This window comes from Plectropomus leopardus, chromosome 13 (genome assembly GCF_008729295.1).
Source record: "Plectropomus leopardus isolate mb chromosome 13, YSFRI_Pleo_2.0, whole genome shotgun sequence".
In the NCBI taxonomy this organism is placed as follows: domain Eukaryota; kingdom Metazoa; phylum Chordata; class Actinopteri; order Perciformes; family Serranidae; genus Plectropomus; species Plectropomus leopardus.
In genome coordinates, this window is record NC_056475.1 from 19,847,374 (window position 1) to 19,866,653 (window position 19,280).

At 41.6% G+C, this 19,280-nt stretch overlaps 1 protein-coding gene across 1 annotated transcript; it reads right to left on the reverse strand.

The window, feature by feature from the left end:
• Positions 1 to 7,082: 7,082 nt before the first annotated feature.
• Positions 7,083 to 18,056, reverse strand: hunk (hormonally up-regulated Neu-associated kinase). Its single transcript, XM_042499988.1, has 9 exons — positions 17,431 to 18,056; positions 13,992 to 14,284; positions 13,198 to 13,253; positions 12,619 to 12,754; positions 12,376 to 12,503; positions 10,788 to 10,914; positions 10,508 to 10,676; positions 10,127 to 10,289; positions 7,083 to 9,324 (listed from the first exon to the last, which is right to left on the reverse strand). The coding sequence occupies exons 1-9, from the start codon at positions 17,665 to 17,667 to the stop codon at positions 8,576 to 8,578; spliced, it is 2,058 nt and encodes a 685-aa protein (XP_042355922.1). The 5' UTR covers positions 17,668 to 18,056; the 3' UTR covers positions 7,083 to 8,575.
• Between the last annotated feature and the right edge of the window lie 1,224 nt (positions 18,057 to 19,280).

A 19,280-nucleotide genomic window follows, 5' to 3' on the forward strand; every position in this document is an offset into this window, starting at 1 on the left:
TTACTAAGGCGGGAAAGCAGCAACACGCTGCACTGCTTGCCCTCCCTCACCCACGAGGTTTCATCAGCCTCACAGAACAACAACAGTTAGAAATGGCCAACCAGCACGCTGTATCCAAGGGCAGGTTGCGATGGCAACTGAGAGCACGTGCTATGCTGAGTGCCTGTTGCCATCTCGTCATCTTGTTCACTGCCGGAGAAACAGCCAGCCAGCTCGCTGGCCGGCACGCCTGTCAACAGACGTTATCCCCCGCTCATGCTCAGACACATACACGGGGGAGGAGCCCTGAATGAACCCCCCCCCCCACACCCTAATCTCTGTGTGATGTTTTTCTCTCGGCTAACCCCACCCTTTGCCCATCTATCTCCCTCCCCTCCCTCTAATTCTCCCCTCCCTCAACTGCTGGGAAAAAAGTCAAAACAACAACAAACAAGCCGGCGTGGTTTTTGTTGTTTCTGATGGTGTAGCTTGTTGTTGTAGTCTGTATCCGGTCCTTGCTTGAGGATGAGGTGCCTCATGCATTCTGCGCAGAGAGCGGCTGATGCAAGCCGGACTGCCAATCGACTGTCCAGATGTGTGCTGGTACGCCCTGTAACAGCGTTTTGGAGAATATCTCCCCGTTTGTTTGTTGTTCCATTCAGAGTAATACAGCTTACAGGCTTGTGGCTGTGTTTGAAGTCAGCGACACCGTGAACGGCTCACAGAATGTCCTCTGAACTCATTTGGCTGTTTTATATATAGACATGGTGTTGCTGGATGCGTTGCACTAGTGAGTGCAATTATTGCACCGGTTTCACCCCATTCACCCCTTAAGTCTCAACCAATCATTACCCCCCAAACCACGACCAACACACACAAACACACACATGCATCAGCCAGTACATCTACACACATTCTACAAGCACTCGGGGACAAAGGATGAATAATGCAGAGGTAGTGTCTGAGTGAGAGTCGCCTCCCCTCTTTCCCTCCTTTTCACCTTCCCCAAGCAATAAGGAAGCAATGTTGCCATGGAGGCAATGAAGCCTCAGCGCGCCATCAGCCAATTACAGCCTTCCCTGTGTGAAACATGAGACCAATGGCTGCTGGATCTGATGCTGCTGTTGCCACAGACACTGAGATCTGATTGGCTGAGCTCTGCTCTTTGATTGAATTTCTGATCTTGTTTTTCAGAGAAAAAATATCTCAAGGAGTGCCACCTGTGTGCCAACTTACAAAATATGTTTGTTTTTTCCCACAAAATGAAAAGGATTACTTTGTGAGAGGGAAAATGTTTCTGTTTTAGGGGTTGAAGAGACCCAAATTCAGTGCCGTTTTTGGTGCTGTAATGAAGTGAGCAATGAGGAAAGTGTTTTTTGTTCCCTCTATTCTGAGGAGCATGTGTCTGAAAAACAACCTCATTTCCATAATGACAGTTTGAATCATTACTTGTTCCTGTCATTTAATTGCAATTTTCTGCCTTCCCATCATAGTATTTGGGTTTTTCCCCTGACAAAAGAACCACACCCCACCAGTTGCTCATCACTGGTTTATGTCCATTTCCTGGTTTAACTCTTGATTCTCCACAGCGCAGCCCAAACCTCAGGTCCGTCACAGTCTTATATACTGCTGTGCATGTTAAATTTCAGCATCAGCTAATTAAAACATATTTTGTGTTAACATATATGCATTTACATGGTGCCTTTATCTAAACATTAACCAAATCTATTTATTGTATCAAGTAAAATGTTTATTTTCTGTCAACTTTATTTGTTTTTTAGTAACCTTTATGTGGTAGAGCAAGTGAACTCCTGGCTTGGTTGATCCTCTCTACTTTTATATACATACTTTATCTCTCTAGATCTAAAGTCGTTAGCACAGTCCGGTCTCATTGTTGTCTTTGTGTTGCACAGAGTAGACAACAGGTCAATTAGTAAAATCCTTCACCTGAGAGGTTACATTTCCCAAATTAATCTCAGGAATCTGTGGATGCAAGATGATCTCAGTATCGAGAGCATTTGGGGAACATAGCCCAGTCTTGTTTTACTAACAGCACCTCTAGGGCGAAAGCGTAAAATCTCTGATAAGCCACAGCCTTCTTGTCTCATTAATCACCTTCATCTGTGTCTGTGATCGAAACAGGACAGCCAGTCAGAGACTCGTCCGACGGAGTAACCCAAATCCCCTCTAAGTGCTCAGAGCCTCCTACTTCATTAGAAACATCTGCTTGTTTATTTCCCCGCACATTTTGTGTACGCTGCTGTCTGCCAGGAAGTCTCTCACTCTCTCCTCCTCGTCCTCTGCGTGTGTGCGAGGTGCTGAGGGAGGCAGTACTGGTCTGTGAGGTTAGAACAGGATGCTCAGGTTGTCTGTGTGTGTGGACTGGGCAGCACATCCCCGGTGTTCGTCACTGCTCAACAGCCAGGTTAATCGTCTGTTTTTCTCAGACACAAAAGCTCGTCCCGTTGCCAGCGACACCCTGGTGTGAGTGTGTGTGTGTTTATATGAGATGAGAAGGGGCCTGAAAACAGGATTAGTGTCATCAGGATCTAAGCCTGAACAGATTGACAGAAACAAAGTCCTGCTGTACATTAAGTGGTCAGTTTGGCCTCTCATTAAACATGATTTAAAAATAAAACCTGAGTTTTTGTGTGGCCAAAGACAGATATGAATGCCGCCACTCAGGTTAATATATTAGTTCTTGAATAAATCAAAGAGATTAGCTGTTTGGGTTTTTTTTTAAATTTGTAATTAAAGCCTGTATTTCTTCGAGTTGGGGCATGTCTAGATGTAAGACAATAGGGAAATTTCATGTTTGTTTCCACAGTTATCCTGGCCAAAAAGTGATTTACAATATTATGCAGATAATCATTGAAGTATGCTTAAAACTCGCACAGTGAAGTGGTTTGCATATGATTCAAAGTTGAAGCCAGGGGTATGGACAAAAAGGCAAAACAGCAATGTGTACGGTTACAGAAAATGGCAAATTTATGAGCTTCTGAGAGTTAAAGTATTGAAAAGAAAGATGTTTGTAGATGCATGCAGTTAAGGGATTACTTTATTAGGGACAAAAAGTTGGAACCAGCTTTTGTTTAAAGAAGGGGGGATTTAATGTTAAAGGCAAAACTGGAAACATTAAAAGACTTAAATAATAGACTGGTATCAAATGCGTGAGACAGAATACATCCACAAACTCACCTGTATGGAGGGAATTCTGCTGGGAGACTCCGACCTGCTTCTTCACAACACCAACAATAAAAGCAGGCAGCTGTTTGAGGCTGTGTAGGGGCTACAGCTGACCACTTCATATTTTCTGAAACTGCAAAGATCAGGCTAAACTGGGAAAAGGTTCATACAGTTTTTTTAAATATTGTGGAAAATGAAATCCCAAATACCTGCCCTGTTATGTAGCTCAAGAAAATTAGCCCTTTGTGACCTAAGCAAATTGGCTTTATTTGTTTCAAAAACATGGGAAAAACAATTTAAGAGGAAATGACCCAAAATTATCAAGAAATCAGTACAAGAAAATGACCTGAAAATTGTTATCAAAAAAAGGACATGACAGTGATTCAAAATTATAATTTTCTGTAACATTATTTAAAATGTCATTCTGATCATTTTAAGAATAGTTATAGTTAAAATGATTTGCCCTAGTATTTTCCCTTTTTCCCTTGACATTTTTCTTTATTTTGTTTTTCTCAATCTACTATATATCTGACAATTTGTGAACGTTTCTTACCAAGTTGCTCATTGCTTTTTTTCCTGTTTTTTTTTTGTTTGTTTGTTTTAAATTGAACCAGTTTGCTCTGGGTTCAAAAGTTCCAGGTTTCAGAGCATTAAAGGTCTTGTGATGAGAGAGGATATCAATTTGTTTAAAGTCTTATTTGCAGCAAATAAGAAAGTGGTTAACAGACACTGTCTTCATGTAAATGCGTAAAAAAAAACAAAAAAACACCGGCCGGAAATTGTCCAAGACATTGTAGTTTTGGAGAAGTTGGTGGGATGTAAGCACACTGTGCATATCTTTACAGGTGCTGAATAAAAAAAATCAAACTACCGCAAGAAGAAGACAGGAGATGCACACACAGTAATAAAAGCTGCCAAAAAATTTAATTGTGCCATGTTTAAATCTTAAAGTGATCTTTGTCCAGCATTGTCAAAGTTGACTTTTTTCAAAGAGAGAATAACTGGGAAAAACATTTCTATACGACATGACACCAACTCAATTAATTCCTAACAAGTATAAATACTAAAACACTTCCAGACAACCAATTAATTGTGACTTTAATTTTTTTAATCTGGTTTGTGTATTTTATTTATTTTTTTGTGTGTTGATGATGTGCTGTTCTATTTGTATTGCTACAAAAACCTGATAAAACCTAAAAAAAAAGTGTGTAAAACTCATGAAATACCACAAAACATACTGGAATCACTTTACCATACAGTTGGTGAAGAAACTAATATTTTTATTTCATCACAGATATGACAAACATGTTTTTGCGAAGCATCCTTTTTAGTGACAATTTAAAAAAAATGGGCTTTTCAACTACTTGAATGGCATCATATCTTTTGATATTAAATGTTCCAGTGCATTTTTTAAGGAAGGTGCGTATGCCGCCTATCAGAGGCTCTTTTAGTGTTAGTTGCCGTGCCGTCTCTGCTGAGCATGATATTCACGATCATCCCAGTAAATGGAAATTCACTACGATTAACTTATTGTTTTTTGTTTTTTTCATTTTGTTTGTTTGTTTTTTAATCACAGTCAGACATGCATGTATCTGCTCTCTTGCTGTTTCAGTCTTAATTTAAAATTTGTCAAGATTAATGGCTTTGGGGTTATGGACAAAATACATCATAATAACCATAAGACTTCTAATATTTATATTGCGTCAAAATATTTTTTTTTAGAAAGGGAGAATATCCATCATACATTTTCATCCTGCATCTCAAATATTTCTGAAATCATTCCTGGAGAAATCTGATGTACTAACTGCTTTGTATTGTTTTAATAAACAACTTTATGATTATGATTCACAATATTAAAATTCCCCCAATATGATCATGGTGAAAAATATCAACTTATAGTCCACCCCTGCTGGGACGGCAGAGGGAGGGGTGTTTGTTTATCACAGACTCGTCATTGTAACTTGACCTGTTTATACACAGATTAAAGTCGAAATAATCTGTCTGCCAAATACAATTATATTTTTGTCTTCATCTCATCAGTATGGATTTCTTCCATGAATGCTTCCTGAGATTATAACCTATATAGTTAGTTACAATAGCTGGTCTGAGTCCTGATAAAGGCAGTCTACTACTGCAGCCTACTTTAGCTTCATTTTAATTATTTGTTAATCTGCCTGTTGCATTTACCATTAATAATTAAATCTACATAATGTGCAAAAAAAGTGAAAATGTCCATCACAGTTTTACAGACTCTCTTTTCCAAATATTATTTTTACTTTGTTTTCCTCAAAATCCAAATATAGATATAGAGATATACATTTATATCTTACAGAGATAAGTGGCAAATTCTCGTATTTATATTTAAGTTTTTGGATTTTTTTGTTTCTTTTTTTTTTCATTTTTGCCTGATAAATTGCTTAAAAAATACATTTTTAGTGGATGATTTTCTGCCAAATGGCAGAGTTCTGATACTTTTATTTATTTTTTTATTAGTTTTTACTTTTATTCTGTTTTCAATTTAAATTTTGTTTAGTTTCTGTTAGTTTCCACAGTCATTTTTGCTTGTTTAAGTTTAGTTTTTTTTGTTTAATTAATGTTTAGTTTTTATTAGTTTTAGTATTATTTTTAGTTTAATATGGTAGGTGTCTGTCAGGGGCAAGATTTAAGTTCGGAACAGGTGTTATAGTATCAACACAACACTTTTTGAAGGCAATTGACTCAAATGTCGATGTTTCAGGCTCAATAAACATATGCACTAATGCCTCCTCATACCTTTTTGTGTTAAGAAATTTGACCAAATGACAAAGTAAACAATATAATTTCAATAGTTTTCGTTTTTTAGTCCCTTTTTTTGTCAACTATTTTTTTTCATATCCAGCTTTTGATTTGATTTAGTTAACTTTAATAACGTTGCTCTGTGACAGTATAGTGAAATAATCTATTACCCATAACTATCCCTGTCAGGTACTAATCATAACAGATATTTTTCTGAGCGCTCTGTCAGTCGATAATATTTTGTGTGTTTTTGTACACACCTACTACAGGTGTCATTAGAGGCGTGCTGAACACTGCAGGTATTTCCTGTAAATGCCCTGTGGTGAACACTATCCTTTCCCTCAGCTCTGTGGTTAAGCCATAGTATGACATGGTTTGTCTCTCTGGACCGCCCAGGGGTTTTGACTCCGCTTGTTTTTGATAAACAAAAGGCTCCGGCTCTAATGCATTTTTGAGCCACTCTTGCCCCTTGGCTTTTATCAGCTTAGCCACGCCGCTTAAATCGGACAGGCCCTGTTTGTGTCGTCGGGGGCATGTGTGTGTTTGTCTCAGAGCTCTGGTGATCCCCCTTCTTTGTCTCGTCAGGCCAGTGTCACCCAAAGAGGTTTATGATGGGGGCCACAGCTGAGTAGATTAGTGTCTGCAGTATGTGTGTGTGAAGAGGGAGGGGTTGTAATATGTGTGTGTGTGTGTGTGTGTGTGTCACAGTCCTAAGGATCTTTCAGCTGTTTAAGGGTGTTTTTCTTTTTTTACCCACCACAGGTGTCTCGTGGGAAATGTATATGGTGTGTGAGACAAGTGGCACATTGAGGTTGTAAAGCAGCGTAGACCGTTCTGTAGTGCTCCCGGAGCTGAGAGCTTTAGGAATAAAATATACGCCTCGGGCTTTGTGTAAATTAGAGAAAAATGAACAAGAATGTAGAATTCTGTGGATTATTGCAGCATTACTTGCTTAATTATAGTAATTTAAGTATATTAAATCTTTCACTTACTAAAAAGTTACATATTGGCATGTATGCACATAAAGCCAGACTGTACGCAGGTGCATTTGAAAGAGCAGACAGACACATAATGGATTTAGTATAAATATTTAAAATACTTTATACAGCATAGAAATCTCTTGACACTCAAACAAAACCATCCATTACAAAATCTTACAAAAGCCCCCCCCCCCCCTTTCTCTCCCTTGAGTCTGTATCAATCTCAGTATCAACCAGAAAAAAAGGTACAAAGACATTAATTTCAAAATGGTGACAGTACAGTTCGACTCGTGTAACATTGCATGCAACTTTTTCATTTTGGACAGGAAGAGATTCTACAGTATCTTAACAGTGGGGAGCCTCATGTGCCCGTGGAAGCCTTTTTTGTCATAGTTTCATGAAGCTACTAAGACGTGAAAATGTCAAACATTTTACAATCTCAGGAACACAGGAGTCGTACTGTTATTTACAAGCACAATTTTCACAGCACTCTCAAAGGAGCTCTTGGCAAATACTCGTCATTGCGGTTTAACACTTAAGACTATTGCACAAACTACAGCATTAAGACAAAAGGAAGTGAATTATTTTCGTGGATGTTACGTGATCCTCCCACCTTCATTCCCTCGACTTTCGGCGAGGTTCATAAGTTTCATAAGGCTTTTGATGCTCTATTTTTTAACTTTTTTTCTTTTTTTTCTTCAAAACCGACTATGAACAGGCAGTGAGAAAGTCGTAACTAAGACTTTGACAGTTTCCCTGTGGGTTGTAGAGGTGATGTAACACTTGTATATAAAAAGTTATAGCTGTGAATTATTATGAACGTTGAGTGATAGTTTATGAGGACACTATAAAAAGTGACTCTTCTCTTGGTACCTACTTCTATTTCGGTGCGTTGATTCTAATGGCACTAACGCTCAGACACTGCAATGCCGTGGCAAAATCCACACAAGCATGTCACAATCGACTGCTGTTCTAAACATTAATGTATGAATAATGCAGTGAGGTAAGAGATGGTAAACGCCGTTGTTACTACAGGTTTTGGTTTTTAAGAATAGTGCAGTGAGCTTCTTCATCCAGCCAGCAGTGAGGATTCAGTGCCAGCTGGCTGGAAGTCAGTGGGTATCTTCAAGAGTGTTTTCACAGAGACAAAACATTTATACATGTATTCAGGGTAAGGGTAAGAGTTGGGGTCTGTTAGCTGGTGTGAATCAGTCTGCGGCTCAATTAGTAACCAGTTACAGCGATATTACATAAGAGAGTATCTCTTGACTCAGTCTATAATACAGTGTTTAGCGTGTGTATGTGTGTGTGTGTGTGTGTATTACATGATGTCCCATGTCCACTCTGTATCTAGGCCACGGCAAGGTTTAGTCATTGCTCAGGGATTCGTTTCAAATCTCATCTTATAAGCGTCACCACCTCTTATTACATAATTAGAGCAGTAAGATACAATATCACTCAAACCTGCTTTTGCAAAACTTGTTTTTTTTTCTCTTTTAAATGTCATGTCGTGAAAAGTGGCTCAGTCGCAATAAAGGGACAGTTCACAGTTCAAAAGGCCGCTCTGGAAGACCTCTCCAACTTAAACAAAATGTTGAGAGGGGCCTTGAGTTCAGTCTTTCTGTCTCTCTTTCGTTTTATTTGTCGTGTATCCCTCAGCAGAGGGTCTTGAGTGCACCTGAAGCGCAGAGGAGAGTCTGCATGGGATAGGGAGGTGGGGACACCACTTCCTCGACGACCTGCTCTGGTCGGAAAGAGAACGGCTGCAGCTGGACCTTCTTCTTTAAGATCTGACCGATTCCCATAGAGGGGAATTTGCTGCGGTGCGTCGGGCTGTCAGGGTCATTGCTGCCACTGTTGGAGGGAGGACTGAACGCCGAGGTGGGGTTGAGGGGACTAAAGGCGGACTTTGGAGGGCTGAAAGCCGAGCTACCCGGGGGGCTTCCTATAGTGCTGGGGGGGCTGCCGCTAGTGTCAGAGGAACCGCCCCAGTCTGACGAGATGCTCTTCTTGGGCTGCGGGTTGACGATTAGGACGGGAGGACTGGGGATCGTGGCTTTCTTCAAGTAAGAGGAATCAGGTTGGAAGGCAGAGACGTGGCGGGGCGGGGACAGAGTCCCATTGGTCAGCTTGTACCATGGTGAGGCAGGGGTGTCTTCGATTTGCTCAGCTTTGGAAAGGGAGCCAAAGGAATGCATGCCGATGGGTGACGGTGCCGGTGGGGCGGGTATGTTGTGTTCTGGGCTCGTGTTGACTTGCGGGAGGGTGGCCAAGCGCCTCCGTTGCTGCGGGGTGTTGGAAAAAAGAGGCTGGATCTCCAGGTATTCCATGGAGGAGGACGCAACGGTGCCTGGTGGTGCCAGAGGTGAATTACGATGGCCACCAGTAATGGCACGCAATAGACCTAAGGAGAAATGAAAAGCATTGTTAAAGTCTTGAAATACTTCCAAAAAAACATATTAGTCTTTGCTCAACTTGCTGCAGGTGCAACTGAGTGAAAGAACTGCAGTACTAAGTACTCTTGGCTGGGAACCCTGCCTGTCTAGATTCTATATGTCAAGTCAGTGAGAACATACTGTGCCTCTCACTGACAATTATCTGACAACTTGGTGTAAAAGTACAAGAACATTGTGTAATCTACTGTTCCAGATCTTGTGAGGACCAGCCCGTTCTGACATGCTGGATCTGCGACAGCCTATAAGTTTTCTTTACAAAATACTTATGAGCATATGAGGAGAGGGGACCGAGCTTAGGGCCCAGCTTTGCCCTCGTGTCCTTGTCTGTCATTTGTAAGCTTTCTTAAAGGAGTATGAAATGACAGACACAGACCACATATCTCTGTTAAAAATCCTAGTTTGAAAGAATTGAATTAGATAATGTTGCTCTTTTACTAGATTGCAAAAAGTGTTGGTGTGATCGCCCTACGATTGACTGACAACTTGTCCAGGATGTTTCCTCTCAGATGGATGGATGGGTGGGTGGTTGGACGGATGGACAGACAAACAATGGATGGATGGATGGATGGATGGAAGGAGGAGTGGATGGATGGACAGTAACTACGTATGAGCGAAGAACATGCATGCTCAGTCAACCTACCCTGTATGAATAAAGGTAAATAAAATAGAATAAATAAAATGGTACTTTTTAAAACAAATATACTTATCTGTTTTTAATGTGTTTTTGCACTACATCATATGATCTCTCACCTGTTCTGTGTTTCTTCTCCTTGCTGGGCCCCTTGGCCACAGCCAGGTAGACGGGCGTCTGCTTGGGTGGGATGGTGAGCTTGTCAACGTGCTTCCTCCACTGTGTCTGGAAGTATTCGCTCTTCTGCTTTTCGCCTTTCTTTTTTTCTTGAAACTGCATCTCCTAAAGAGGCAGGGCAAATCGCACATTTTACAATTTGACATACCTGTTGTTGCGTAACCAGATTTATTACCCTATAATTATTACTCTCCTGTAACCCTGTCTATGCCACTGGTGAACACTTTGAAGTTTTAGGTTAAGTGTGTTTGCATTGTTTGCATTCTTTACACATCATTATTGAGAATGACATGAGACCGGTGTGACAGCAAGGTTCCTCTTACCCGGTACTCTTTAGAGAGTCTCTTCATTTTCTTGTTGAGGAGGAAGTAGACAGCCAGAGTGTGGCAGGCGCGGTTGGTGAGGACGGCACTCAGCACCTCGCTGTGCTTGTAGCTCATCTTTTCCGTCATGTGTAGCAACACTGTGTGGTTTATTTCCTCAATGTGGATCCTAAACACGAAAAAGGAGCACAGAGGATGAAAGTTAAAGCTTTGTGATTGATCGCTTTAAATTGAGTATTTCTAGACAACATACTGCTGCAAAATATGCGTGTCAGTCTACCTGTTCAGGTATGGTGCCCCGGTATTCTTGTTTGCCAGCTGTAGCCAGGAATCAGCCATCACCTGATGGATATTAGGACGCTTGTTGGGATCTGGCTCAAGAAGCTTCTTCAGAAGACAGATGGCAGCTGAGACACAGAGAGAGAGAATAAATATTCATAAGCTGCTACTGGCACTCAACTCACCGCATGCCTATGCAAGTTTTCCAAAACTGTAACATGTTTTTCTTGAGAAATGTGACTGTTCTTTGGTAGCTAACTGTTGGAGTAAACATCAATATTGCCTAATTTCTTTGCCACACAGTACATCGCTTAACGGTTTCCGATGACTAAGTTGGAACACAGGTACATGTTTCACAATCCCTTCGTCCTGTCCCAGTGCAGTTAGCACCCGACAACAAACTTAGCCTTTATCCTCCTCATCCCGTTCCACTTTTGTTATTATATAAGACAGAGGCGATGACACATGTATATGATTAACTCGATTAATGGTTACTTACATAACTAAGTCAGGCCATCTCTTACTGGTATGATGTGAAAGGCGACGCAACTGTTTTATAAGCAACGGTACTTCCAACCAAACATTTACACACCTATGTCCCGGACATGTACCTTGAGGCAAATACCATAATTCTTGCTGTTGCATTGACCTTGTTACGCAGTGCTAGCGACATAACAGGAAAGGTTAGATGAATCATGTTGGTAATTTTGAACAAACACAAAAAAGGTTTTGTAAGAGCACATGTACGCTGGCACTCTGCCAATGTTTCCTTTGTTGTATTTTGGCATATGCGTGACATCTCAAACGTATGTAGGGCAGTGACTGATAGGACTGTATTTCTGTATTTCCGAAGATGCTGTGTTTATTTTTGAGAAATGCGTCATTATCGACTATCAGCACTTTCGGTTTGTTGTATGTGTAGACATGCATCACTGGGCAGACCAACTGTTACATTTCTCAGTAAATTAAGCAATGTGTTTGCTTACTTTTAGGTCAGCACGGTGTCTGAAGGCTGCACTTCTCTAAAGAAGAATTAAACGATCAGTAATAGGGGTTAATCAAGGAGTCTAAGTCACTAAGAAGCCTCTAATTTCTTGTTTGGATAGTATTATTTTTGCCGCTTTTCTTTTTGTCATATTTTGCCGCATTCTTCAGCCACTTGCGTCTCATTTAGTTTTTTTTTTTTTTAGGTGGATGACATTTGGTAAAAGCTTCTGATTCAGACTCTCAGCTTGTTTATTAAAGCCTGCTAAATAACAATACAAAAAACTAAACAAACAAAGCTACTGACATTCTGAGCAGCTTATTATGTATAAATTTCCACTGCCCTTTCTTGCGTCTGTTTGCACCTGAATTTCAACATTCTTTCTCTCACGTGAAATCATAACCTCAAATTATCTTGTTTGCATGCAATATATATTTAGACTCAACACTTCTGTCAATTTTATCCTGAGGGGTGAATACAGTAATATCTGAATGGACATGGTAGTGTAGACAGGTTTATGGATTTATTTTTTCTTCTCCAAGGACAAGGGCCTTGTCATGTGTGATTTATCTCATAGGTGTGTCTCGGTGCATTCAGGTCTTACCTGTGGAGAGTGAGGGAGGTAGAGGGTTCATCTCCTTGTCCACCATCTTCTGGTGCAGGGCTCGGAGACTGAAGGGCTCCACGGTGAACGGCAGAGTCCCGGTCAACATTGCATACATGTTCACACCACTGGGATATGAAAAATACGCACTTCAGCTCAGGGTTTTAAAATTAACAACTATATTTAGATAAGCTGACATTTTGAAACACCTGGTTACATTTTATAATAGGAGAATACACTCACATGGACCAGACATCCACCTTTGGCCCGTACTTCTTCCTGGAGAGCAGCTCTGGTGCAGCGTATGCGGGACTTCCACACTGGGTGCTGAACGGGTCTGAGTATCCCAAGATGCCGGCGCAGTTACTGAGGCCAAAATCTGAAGCAACAGAAGAGGCGGGCTGAGTGTTGTTTTTTTTTTGTTTTTTTTACTGTCTTTTCAGCTCACTCGTTAAACAACTCACCCCCATCACAGTGTTACGCACACAAACAGAGGCAGATTAGCACTTTGGTGAGAGCTTGTAAAGGTTTTAACAGGATATTTAATTGCTCTTAGCATGTCACCACATGTGGGGCAAAGTGACGCTTTGCGTGTCCCACTCCTACTGAGAAAATCTTTTTATTACTGTAATGTAGCTGCCATCAATAGCCTTCTTCTTCCTCTGAATATTACTCTTGTTCTTTGCTGTGGGAATGTTTGTATTTATAAATGACTTTGTGGAATTTCTTTCTGTTTTATTCACAAGACATTGAAAGAAACCAGACTGAACAAGGAAAAGAAACTTGAGTCAGATGCTGTAAATGTAAGAACTCTTGAGTTACCTATGAGCTTTATGTTGTCCTGCTCATCCAGCAAGAGGTTTTCTATCTTGAGATCCCTGGAAGACAAAGAGTAATTGTTGACATTAGATTACTTATCTGAGCCACAAATCATCATACAATGCACAAGCAGGAGAGGTCACCCCCACCCCACCTCCACCCCCCCAATATGGGTCACGCTGGCTGATTTTGTCTATTGTGTGCCACCAGATCCCTCCTCAGTCTTAGAAATCCTGTTATACAGTTATCTTCATAGGCCATCTCATCATGACAGAAATTTAGTTCCCAGGCTCTGGGCGACAAAGAATTGAATTTTCCCAGGAAGAGCTAGAAATGTATGTCTGAAATTTGATTTAGATGCAGTTTATGTGTTTATGTTTTTTTTATCCCTAAATCTAATCAAACATTTTATCACTAGATTTAACAGTATTTATAGGATGCATGGAAATCCAGCAGTTATACACATCCTTTTTTTTCTTTTAAGAAATTCTTAGCAGCTCTCTTGGAAACCTCTTAAGGCATGGCAAATATGGTTATTTGTGGATTAACCGTAATGTGCACAATACGGTCTTAACCCACACTCGGAGAAAGAGGATCATGTCTGACTCAGAGATCTTAGAGTTAGCTTTAACCCATAAACGCCACAAAGCTCCCTGGATGGCAAACTGTCAATATTTACAGAGGCATTCATACAAATGGGTGAGCAATGTGTGTGTGTGTGTGTGTGTGGCTTTGTGTTTTTTCTTTCTCTCTCTGCATTTGTCTGCATTTCTTGAAGCGTGATATTTTTCTTTTACCTGTGCACCACACCCGCTCTGTGCAGGTGCTCAACAGCCAGCACCAACTGCCGGATGTATTTCTGAGTCTCCCGCTCGTCCAGGCGTTTTTTGTCGTAGATGCGGTTCATGAGGTTTCCCCCCGGACATAGCTCCATCACCAGGTAGTAGCTGTTTTCTGTCTCCAGGATGTCCAGCAGCTGTGTGATGTTTGGGTGGCGGATCATCTGCTGGATGTGGCCCTCCCTCCGCAGGTTTTTGGTCACATATGAGTCTTTCTTGGCCTTGCGTTTGTCGATCACCTTCACTGCCACCTGGAGAAATTGAGAAAGGAGGGAGAAAAAGATAAGTTTTGCCTCCAGACGATGTTGTGAATAATACAGATAGAACGCAGAGTACTGGTGCACTGCCGTGTCTTGGAGAAAGGATTCTGGAGAGTTGTAGTGTAACAGGTGACAAGCTTCTCGGTCTCCATTGCAGGGTATAACTCGACACTGGCCTCTCCCTCACAGCTGCTCCCAATGTGGGGCAACCCAGGCGCTTGAGGGCCCTGAGGCTGCTGGAGGGGGAGGCGTGTGTGTGTGTGTGTGTGTGTTGGAGGGGTTACTGAACCATCATAAACTGGGGGAAAAGCAAATGTTACCCTATCTGTTAAGAAGGCGCCGAGGCCAAATGGACAGCTGATATTCCCCCATTTGCCACAGAGTTTAGTTGCAGCTCACATGAGGAGCGCCAACAAAAAAGAGACAGGAAGCATAAAGTAGTGCTCATTTTCTGACTGAGGAGTTTTTTTTCCTTCCATTACTCATCCCAACATCTTCTTTCTATGTTCCCCTGCCCTTGTGGAGAAATAACCTGCAGTCTCCTCATAAAAGCCACAGAACATGTCCTTTACGACATACACTTCCCTCTGTAGCTAATTACATTCAATAACGCACCCGTCTACTTTATTTCATCCTCTGCCCGCGTCTCCTTGTATCCCGTCTAGACTGGGTTCAAGAGCATGGTTACCATACACAGCAAATCATCTCAAGGAGAGCCCACAGACATGGAAAGGCATGACCGGCGAAACTAATCACCATATCCATTTAATGAAATGGTGAGGGCCGAAGTGGTTGTGTGTGTCTCTTTATTCTGTCCTTCAGCTTGTCTTTCATTTTTTTTCACTTTCGGCCTTTCATCTCTGATAATTGATCCACCTCTGAAAACCTTTTTACAACTGCTAATTAAACCTGGCTGTGTGAGTGTGTGTGTGTTGAGCTGTCACAATACAGTAATAGATGGCCCATGTTTATGCCAGTGGATAAGAGAGGGGGTGCAGGGTATGTATGGGAGGGGGATGGGACACTGTATTTACAGTAGTCTATATGTGGAGAGGGGGGTGGGTGGGGATATAGAGGGGGAGGGGTGTGCCCAGCCAGGGGGCTTCTGGGGGATTCAGTTGTTTATCAGGCGCCCCTCAGACAGAAAAAGGGGGGAGATGGGGGTATGGAGGGAAAGTGGGTTACAGACATCAAAAACACATGCATATGACCTCCCCAGCCCCCCCTGACCATGACAGCACCATCTCTCACCTCTCCTCACTTTCAGACCCCCTGCCTGTCCACACACACACACCCTCATCCCCTGCATCCACTGACTCTCTCGTGATGCTAAAAAAAGGATCTGGGAGTCCTCCTGTACTCTGTTTCCTTTCCCCCTGACTACCCTTTTGCTTGAATAAACTCCCTGCCCTCCGCACCCTCCCTGTGCCTGTTGGACTCTGAATGAGAGAGAGTGTAAAGAGAGGGAGAGCATGCTTGGTTGTGTGATTGCCAGCGTTTGCATCATCCTCAACAAAGAGAGTGAGGGGAAGAGGAGCGCTTTCTTCTCTCCTCACAGCAACAGAATGGGAGGGGGGATGAGCTAATATTTAATATGCCTTAATATGCTAAATATGGATTTCACATATGCCGTTGCACCCATACACAAACAAGCATGTAAGGACACATAAGGAAAAGGGGGATTCTTGTTTTCCAGTATGCAAATCTACTGGCTGCCCCTCAAAACAGCCTGGAGAGACAAAGGCAACCAGTGGCCAATGGTGGCCCATATCAAAGCCCTTGTGCTAGCAGAATCATAATGAGGCTGAAGCCCATTTATCAACGACTTGATTTCATATGCAAGTAGCAGCTCTGCTCTCTCATAGGCCGGACAATTTTCCTCTCTGTCCCTATCACAGGCTTGCGCGCCCATAGCGGTGAGATCACCAGCAGCAGCAGACAAAGAAGAGGTTCAGAAAAAGCTCACAGAGCGCACAAATAGTTCTCCAACAACATGCTAAGAACAAGCAGCTCTTTCTCTGTCTGTCTCTCTCTTCCACACACACAAAAAGTAAATATTGTCAGTGGAGCTTGGCTAGAAAACAAGCCCTGCTGAGTCCAACAGCTGGTGGTACCGCATGAGCTCATTAACAAAGCCTCTCATTGCAAATACAGGGCTGATCACTTTCTCTCAGGAAGCTCAGAACTAAAACCCTCATGTATGGCTAAACTGCCATTATAAACAGGTGAGGAGTTTTTTTCTCAGTAGACACGCAGGCATGAGCCAAGTGACAGCTGACACTGTCCACTGAAATGAAATCTTCAACCAGATCACTTTGCTGCATGCCACTCATGATCTCGACCCTTTGAAACCTGAGCAAATTCTCTTCATTTCTTTAAAAAAAAAACATGGGAAGAAGGCAATGAACAATAAAAGAAATGACTCAAAAATTGGCAGAAATTTGTAAAAAAAAAAAAAAAAACATTTACTAGTTTTGTCATGAACCTTTATTGTTTTTATTAATTAATAACAAGAAAAATTAATAAAATTTAATTCGAAATTAATAAAAACAATAAAGGTACAAGACAAAACAAGAAAATGAACTGGAAATGTGGTTAAAAACTTAGAATTATTCTTTAACTTTTTACTAATAAATATGTAATTATGATCATTTTTAGTTTCTCCTTTGCCTTTTTCTTTTTTCCCTAGACATTTATCCCTAGTTTTTTTGGTATTACTTTCTAAATCTACTAATTTCTTGCAATTGACGGAACACTTCATACCAAGTTGCTAATTTGCCCTGCATGGGTTCAAAGGTACAGATACTTCTGAAAGGCATCTCAAGCAAAGCAGCACAAACAAATGGTGTAACTCCATGTTTCTAAGGGGACAATATTAAAAGATAGGCTATTACAGCCAGAACAAGTTTACTAAAAGAAAAAAAAGTTGGTTTTCCTAAAAAAATTTATTTAAAAATTGCAAAAAGTCAAAAGAAAAAAAAAAATCAAAATCATTTTAAATGATACACGACTACATTAACTTTAATGCTGGCTTCATGAGATTGGACCACAAGATGCATTTAAATAAAACAAAGAAAAACAAAATGTGTTGCACAGAATTTTACCAAAACCCTGTTGCATTGCCCCTTCAGTCTTACCTTCTCCCCAGTCAACGCATGGAGACCTTCTCTAACTTTGGCAAACGATCCTTCTCCCAGCTTCCTCCCAATCAGATAGTTCCCGACCCGCTTGGTGTGGTAAAAGTTCTTCAGGATGTCAGCCGCAGGACTGCACGAAGCCGGGAGGATGCTGTCATTGCCGGCACTATTTGGGGTTTTACCCTCATATAACCCGTGACTGTTGTCTACTACCATGTCGCTGTCTGCAACTGGCATCACAGCTCCCTTGTCAAATGTCCCCTTCTTTTAACAAGGGGGAGAAAAATGCGCAGCTCGTCCTCTCACCCACCTTAAAGGCGGGTATTAAATGCTTAACGTCCGGTGAAGTGCGTTAACTCCGCTCTGCCTGCGTCTTGCCCCTAATAACAAATTAAGGGAACCGGAGCTCGCGCCACCTGTTCGCCCAAAGTATCCAGTGAGCGCACTCAGCAGGTTCCGAGACAAGTAGATTTAAATGACACACAAAAATATGTCACACTCAATCATGGAAAGTTATTAACTGACGCAACTTGGCTTAATACTTGTGAAGAATTAAAAAAAAAATCTGTAGCTCAGTCAGAGGTAGGCTCTTAATCAGCGCGTCCCTGCTCCACACTCTCCTGGATAGTCTGCGCGCATGCAGCGTGTTTTCAGTTTGAACTGACTTTACCGGTCATATGGGTGGGCGTTTCTTAGTGTGAGGGTGGAAAAAAAAACACACAGACCCTCACACTGTTGTGGTGGTGGTAGCCGGGGTAATTTTCAATCCAATCAGCGCAGGCGGGCGGAGCACATGTGAGAACAAGGGGTACAACTCCACCCGGTACCGCTGCCCCACCGTTTCGCATGGTGCGCTCTGACTGTACACAGCTATGAACAAAGAGTACATTTGTAGCCGGAAGAGAGAGAGAGAGCGAGAGCAACACTGTCACCGTTAATATTTAGATGTGTTTTGTAATTCTTGCAACATGATTGCTGGCTGTCAGCGTTGTAATTGTATTGCCATGTTTATTTGGGTAGATTTGTGCGTAAAAGATCCAAATGTTTACGCCATGCGCTGTGCGCCACGCAGCCCTACAACAGCATCGGCACACATAGAGCTGTGTATAAATGATCATAAACGAATATGTAAAAATGAGTCAGTTTCATGTGAGATGCGCTATCCATTGTGTTCATTGCGTTGTTGTTTGTTGCTGAACTTGGAGTTCTGCCAATTATAAGTTGTGCGGCAAACAAAGACGCGTCTTCCTCCGCGCTCGTTGAGGTGTTTACTGTCCTAATTAACATGGTGTTTTCACTCAGAGGAGAACACCTGCAGGGAGGGGCAACAGTTTTAGACACATTTTTCTTACTGTATGTGGCTGCACAGGTTGATATGAGCTAATATGATTATTTTAGTGTTTTTACTTATACTGTGAACCTGCAAAGGGTGAGCAAATAACATACACACCTGGCAATATAATTGAATCCAATAGCTCGCGATTTTATGCTTATGTTATGTTTATTTCTTTATGCTCTTTCAGGGAGGTGTTGATTTACCACTCGCTGTAGTTTGTGGCATTACTGCGTTAGATTTCCTTACATAGACCTATACAGGTGTGTTCTATGCTGCTCACCTCTTGTATGGATTCCTGGAGAGAGAATACATCTGCACATACAGACTTGCCTGGTGGACCATGCTTTCTAGACGCTAAACCAGACACCCAGACATTAAACCAAAAATGTAAGTATAACACCATCTACTGGAGTCACTCTGTACTACAAGAACATACATTCAGGTCGACTTCCTAAAAGACATGAGACATGTACCTGCTTTTATTTATTCTTTAGTTAAAATTATGAGCAGGTCA

What these genes read in the sequence shown, in the direction of transcription:
- hunk (XM_042499988.1), bottom strand. Translation starts at nt 17,667, where the DNA reads ATGCCAGTTGCAGACAGCGACATGGTAGTAGACAACAGTCACGGGTTA. An exon ending in ATGCGTTGACTGGGGAGAAG is followed by an intron (nt 14,285 to 17,430) that starts GTAAGACTGAAG and finishes CAATTTCTCCAG; the next exon opens with GTGGCAGTGAAGGTGATCGA. An exon ending in GACTCTCTAAAGAGTACCGG is followed by an intron (nt 10,290 to 10,507) that starts GTAAGAGGAACC and finishes CTGCCTCTTTAG; the next exon opens with GAGATGCAGTTTCAAGAAAA.